Here is a 6,529-nt window from a genome sequence, read left to right on the forward strand (position 1 = left end):
GTCATGCTCCGGTCTGGGCAGATCCCACATACCATGGAGCAGCTGGGCCCGTGAGACATGGCCGCTGAGCCTGCACGTCCGGAGGCTGTGCTCCCCAATGGGAGAGGCCACAACAGTGAGAGGCCCGCGTACTGCAATAAATAAATAAATAAATAAATAAATAAATAAATAAATACCACTAGGCAGCCACACCCCCAATGGAATTTGGTAATCTTTCCTCCCACAATCCAACCTAGCCTATAGTCCCCACCTCAGTTTTTTAAAAATAGATGAGAAAGGCAAGGAGACTACCTTCAGCATATGTAAAAATACATATCTAGCTCCTTGAGCATCCAGCAAGAAGCCCCTTCAAACCTCTCTCTTTAGTGTGGACCGCCTTATCAAGCTGGACTGATGTTCTGCAGAGTCCACATCAATGTCCTCCCTAAGAAGATTAGATACAGATACTTTCAGAACCTCAAGTGAGAAAGGGTGGCAAAACATGAAGGAGACAGTAGACCCAGGAGGAAGAATCTTCATTCATTCAAACGTCATGTCTAAGCACACTCTGTGCTAGGCCATGTGGGAAAGAAAGATGAATAAAGCAAGCTCCACACCAGTCCAAAATGGAAAGGCCAGGACGGAGGGCATGGCAGAAGAGGGAAGGATGCTGGAGAAGAAGGGCCAAGGAATAACCTCCCCTAATTCATATTTTTCTAGGACCCACTCTGCTGAGGACTTCTCTGGTTTGGAGGAGAATGTACTGTAGGCCTCCAAATCACTCTAGCTCCAGCAAACCTACCCACCCCGCCCCACCCACCAAGCTCGCGAGGCCTCTCGCCTGCACTCTCCAACCCAAAGTCCTGCCCTGGCACCGTGGAGTACCCTCTGCTCAAACCCCACAGGATTTCTATAGGCAGCAGCCCTGCAGGCCCAGCCTTCTTCCTCTCTGGCCCTGTCTATTTTCTTACCAAGTCTATAACCACAAGAAACCACTTACTGATGGTCTTTTTCTACCTCAGAGGAGAAAGACCTGAGGAGAAAAAAACAAGCCGAATCTAGGGAGAGGTAAGGAAGGGACTTGGCCAAGCAGCTCGAGGAAGAAGGTCAGGGCACCCGGGGAGGGGGGCTTTGGGAAGCTGGGCGGGGCTTTGGGAAGGGGTGGGAAAGTGTGAAAGAGTGGTTTAGCCTGGAATCCAGCAGGAGCTGGAGGTGGGCAATGGAAGCCAAGCGGGGCCCTGTATGGGTGAGGAGGTGGAATGAGGGTTTAAATGGAGCTTGGCTGGAGACTGAGCAGGAGGCTATGAATTGATAAGAAAACATGCTTTCCAGGGTCCTAGGTATGAGGGAGGGTTCGAGGAGAGTCCGGGGAGGTGGTGGAGCCCTACACGTGGAGATTTGGGGGCCAGTCCCAGATTCAGTTAAAGGACCTCCACTCAAGAGTCCTTTAAACAACGATAGAAGCAAAAACCCCCACCAGCCTCTTCCAGAATCCTCCTACCAGGTCGCTCTACCCTCACCACCCAGCTGAGCCGCCCTCACCCACATTTTCCATCACTCCAGAGATAAAATAATTAATAAAAGAGAACTGGGGCTTCCCTGGTGGCGCAGTGGTGGAGAGTCCGCCTGCCGATGCAGGGGACGCGGGTTCGCGCCCCGGTCTGGGAAGATCCCACATGCCGCGGAGCGGCTGGGCCCGTGAGCCCTGGCTGCTGGGCCTGTGCATCCCATGCCGCGGAGCGGCTGGGCCCGTGAGCCCTGGCTGCTGAGCCTGTGTATCCGGAGCCTGTGCTCCGCAACGGGAGAGGCCACAACAGAGAGAGGCCCGCGTACCGCAAAAAAACAAAAAAACAAAAAAAACTGGTTTAAGCTTCACCACAAGGTGAAGACTGAGACAGTCGTTCAGCTTCACAGCATCTTCTAAGTGAATATGCACTGAGTATTGTGCTAGAGGAAATAAAGATGAAGGCTACAGTTCCTGCCTAGTGAGCTTCCTGCTCGAGATCTTCAAAAAGTAGGGCTTCCAAGACTTTGAAATGGTGACCAAAGGAAGGTGCCTGCTCCTTCCCAAAATGTTAATCTTCAAGCAGAGGCAAGTCTGTGAACTGGCAGCGGTGGAGAAGGTAAGGTAACTGAGGAACTGAGGGCTGGATGGACAAGTGATCAGCCCAAGAAGCCGTCGGTCTCAAGAAAAAGGGGTGCTCCTGCCTTTACTTGATAGTGCTGCTATTCCTCTAAACCCTAAGTTAGATGCAGTAAAGACTGGGGTGGAGATGGGAGGAAGGGGAGGAGAGGGTCAAGGCAGGACCCTGAAGAGTTGGAGTCTGTACTAATTATATTAAACAGATATTGACATCGGAGTAGAAAGAATTGCTCCAGATCTCAGAAAGAACCTCCAACTGAGGAAAACCGAAAAGTCATTGACCCTGCCCTAACGTGTCTCCGTCAGGCATAGAGCATTAATTGAGTGCCTCCTTTGTTCCAGGCACTATGCTGGATACTGGATGAGTGGCCCCAGCCAAGGGTACAGAACCAAAATTCCTAGAGGCAAAGGAGACAGGCAGGAATTGGAAGGATGTCTGTAATGACAGAACAGTAGGGGAGGGGCATCTGCGCGTTTGATTTATGTCTGTTCCAACAGTCCTAGGCTGTCTTCCCGTGCCTCAAGCTGGGATTTTCCCAGATGTGCATCTGCTGGAGGGAAAGAAGGGCGGGTGCAGGGGGAGGGTCTCCACGTCCTTGCATCTGGTCCCAAGAGTAATCCCTTCCCCTTTCTCCCCCGTGCTATCCACTGCCTGCTGGGTAGAGGGTGGAGGCTGGGGGAAATGCCAGGGCCCCCAGATAATCACCAGGTAATGAAAAGAACTGGCCCAAGGCTGGGGGGAATGCAGAGGATGCAGAGTTGGGGCCATAAATCTCCCCTGGAGGAGGGGGTACAGAATGGGGGGACCTGACAGTTGGAGCCCATCCAGGTGATTTCACATGAAGTAGATGAACCTTGAGGGGTGGGAGGAGGAAAGATGAGAGGCGGGCAGGGGTAGGAGCCAGAGACAGGGGAAGAGGCCGAAAGAGACACAGATAAGAGAAGCAAAAAAGAGAGACGGAAGGGCAGGCAAGAGATGGGAACAGTGATGGGGGAGGCAGCAAAAGGAGACAGATGGGAGGAGGTGGGGATGGAGAGACTAAAAGGCACACACGGTGAAACTCATAAAGATGTGATGGTCTGAGAGACCCTCAGAGAGAGGGAGGGAAGGGAGGAGCTGATGGCAGACAGAGTCCTAGAAAGACTCAGACCAAAAAATATCTGGAGTCAGAGAGACAGACAGATAGACCGGGACAGACAGATCTGCCTGACAGAGATGAAGGTGAAGGAGGCAGAGAAGAAACAAAGAAAACAGGGATGCGGTGAGGAGAGGGGAGGGAGCGAGACAAAGAGAGAGCAGGAGGCAAGTGCAGAGCAGGAGGAGGGAGCGAGGCCGGGGAGGAGGATATATATTTTCTTTATGATCCTCTTCAATCTCACTCGGCTCACTGCTGAGCCGTTCCCCTCTCAGGTGCTGCTCGGTGGTGGATGTGCCCAGAAAGCTGATAGGTTGAAGCTGCTGCCATAGCTGCCCCCAGGCTCTCTCCAAGTGCCCACCGGGGGGGATCCCAGAGACCCCTACGTGAATACGAAAACCCAGCCCTCCTCCCTTACTTCCTCCCCCAAAATGCTGCAACCAAAAGAGGCCTGAAGCTTGGCCCAAAATTTTGCAGAGTTAATGGAGCCTGGCACAAACAGTGCAAGGTAGAGCGGGGCAGAGGAGAGAGAGAAATAGAGGCAGGCAGGCAAGCAAGGTGGGCAAGTCCTAGAGGAAGTGTTGGGGACACGCTTTGCTTAGGGATCACTTGGAGAAGAGCGAGGAGAGGGAAGGACTGGGAAGATGTCTGCTTTTGAGAGCTAAATAAGCAGCATGCAAAGGATAAGTGAAATAAGATACTAGTGACTGTCCATTAATTGGGGGTCAACAATTTAGACACATTCTGAGCAATCGTGATCAATGCCTTCAAGCAACTCTCCACTATAAAAGGGCCCCACGAATATACACATGAAATATGAAACCCACATAAAGGAGAAACTGAGGCATAGAATAGAGATCCTGAGGCCAGTGTACTTGTGTGAGTCTCGGTTTTAAGGGACCAGTGATGGAGCAACCAGCCAAGTTTCTGAAGACCTAAGACTTAGCATGGCAAGCTGGACCCTGCCTTCTTTCCCCAGGCTTTCTTGAGCTGAGTTCTGCAAAGACTGGCTCCCCCAGCTCCTCTCAGGGCAACAACTCATGCAGTCTGAAGGGGACTTGTTCTCCCCACCTCTTTCTCCGCCAGCTGCATTTGAAGGTCCCAGAGGCCAGATGTCTGATTATAGCTAGAGCCCAAAGAGTCTCTTTAGCAGCAGGAAGAATCTTAACGCAGTGGGTTTGGGCCTCCCAGAGGTAAATTCAGAGGCTGCAGGACAATAACTGAGGTCACCTACCTCTTCCTACAGCCATCTCAAAGGGGTATGGGTGGATGGCCACGAGAGGATGGGAAAGGAGGGACATCACGAACCAGGGAAAAGGAAGACCCAATACCCAGGGTCCCTGTCAACATCTAGGTAGGTCAGTACTTCTGGTATAGGGACCAAGGTTGGGCAGCCCAGGTTCCAGGCCAGCTGATGGACCCTGCGAGGCAGCTCTAGATCTGTTTCCTGGCTGGATCAAGCAAAGCTGCAACTGGGGAGCTCTGCAATACTAGAGGGGATCGCTAGGGAGTGCTCACCAACAGCCAGGCTCCGGAGAGGCAGGAGCAGGCTGACTTGGAGGAGACCGGAAGGCAATCGATCAGAGTCGCCCTGGCAACCAGGCTGAGCCTGAGACAGACAGCACGTCGATAATGAAATCATCGTTAAATGACTTCAAGCCCTAATTAATAATCCGGGCCAACCGAGGCCATGCCTGACTGGGGTCGGGAGGAGGGGATGTCATTGTTGGAGGATCACTGGAAGCTTCTGGACAATTAATCAATTAATCCACTCACTCAATAATTGCTCCTTTGTCCTGTGCCGTGCCCCCCTCCCCCACCCCATCCACCTCTGACTGCGGAGAGGGTAAGAAGAGCTGTGGGGCTAATCAGTTCCAAGGGTCACGTGCCTCCTTCTCGCCTTTTTATTCACAAGTCTGTTTCCTGGACCAACTCCCAGAAACCTTCCCCAAGGTTGGACTTTCCTGTGCTCTTCTGCAAGACCAAGACCTACCAAAGGGTGAATATTTCAGGACCTGGACCTCTAGCTATCCAGACACCTCCCCGTTAACCCCCTACTCCTTATCCCATGGCGTCTCCCAAGCGCACGCACACACAGGCACGCACACAGACTAATCACCGACCCACAGCCCACCCTGACTGAGGAAAGAGCACTGAACTCCAAGCCCAGAGGGTCAGGTAAATCCCAGCCACACCAGCCCACCACTAAATATGTGACCTTGGGCAGATAACATCTCCTCTCCAAAGACCTCATTTTCCCCATCTGTTACCTGAGGGGATCCAATTGATTTGTAAGATTTTCTAAGATTCCTTCCTGTCCTATATATAGTATCCTATTATGCTAATAATTGCAGTACCTGGATCATCTCCCACTCCTCTCTACTCAGTTTCTTTACCTTAGGGAGGTAAGAGGGGGATTGGAAGGAGTGCCAGGCACTGATTTATCAAGTTCCCCATCCCCAAAGAATTCACCTTGAGACCTGGAAAAGGGGAGATGGCAAAAGAGTGTATGGAAGGACGCTTCCCCCAGCCCATCCCCCACCTGCAGAATCCGTCTGGTCCTTGCCACCCACCTTGCTTATTGCTCTCCACAACCCCCAGCAGGAAATGAAAAAGGTACAGGAAATTGCACTTTAAATCCCCCAGCTCCTGGCTCCCTCTACGAAGCCAGGGAGCTGGGGACAGACTAACCTCACAAACCAGGCTTTCTCTGTTTGTAATTAATAAGACACTTAGGAAGGGAGGGGGCTCCCTGCAGAAAGAGCCCCTCTCTCCAAAACAGACAGATGGGCTATCCAAAAAAGGAGTGTTGGGGAGAGCATGTGGATTTGGAGAGAAGGAACCAGAAGATCTTGGAAAGATAAAGAGAGTCAGTGAGACACTTGGACTGGACAGGTGATAGCCTCATTTCTGGGACAGCTGATTTATAGTGCCACCTGTAGCTGGGTGAAACGGGGTGTAGCCAAAGGCTGGGATGGGGAGGGAGGGTGGAGAGGAAACCCTCCAGAGAAACCCTACAGAGAAGACAAGGGAACAGAACCCACCAGGTCCATCCCACTCCCATGGACACTTAGTAGTTTAATAAAGTTCAGAATGTCCAGGGCTTATGTGTAATTAAAGCCAGGAGCTGGGTAATTACATTTCTTATCCAAGTTCTACCCTTTACCCTCTTCCTCCCCCACATACACACATCTTTTATGAAAGACAATAAACTTTAGAAAATATCTCCACTAAAGAGATGGGCTTCATTTCAGCAAAAGAAATTTAAAGT

The 6,529-nt window shown here is 51.6% G+C and overlaps 1 protein-coding gene across 1 annotated transcript in view; it reads left to right on the plus strand.

The window, feature by feature from the left end:
- The first annotated feature begins 2,051 nt into the window (after nt 1–2,051).
- CALCOCO1 (calcium binding and coiled-coil domain 1) overlaps nt 2,052–6,529 on the plus strand; it is an 8,897-nt gene continuing 4,419 nt past the window's right edge. Inside the window, exon 1 of the mRNA XM_028491501.2 lies at nt 2,052–2,102. Coding sequence (XP_028347302.1) covers nt 2,052–2,102 — 51 coding nt within the window. The remainder of the gene's footprint in view (nt 2,103–6,529) is intronic.

The sequence above is a fragment of the Physeter macrocephalus genome, chromosome 6, assembly GCF_002837175.3.
Source record: "Physeter macrocephalus isolate SW-GA chromosome 6, ASM283717v5, whole genome shotgun sequence".
NCBI classification, from domain to species: Eukaryota; Metazoa; Chordata; class Mammalia; order Artiodactyla; family Physeteridae; genus Physeter; species Physeter macrocephalus.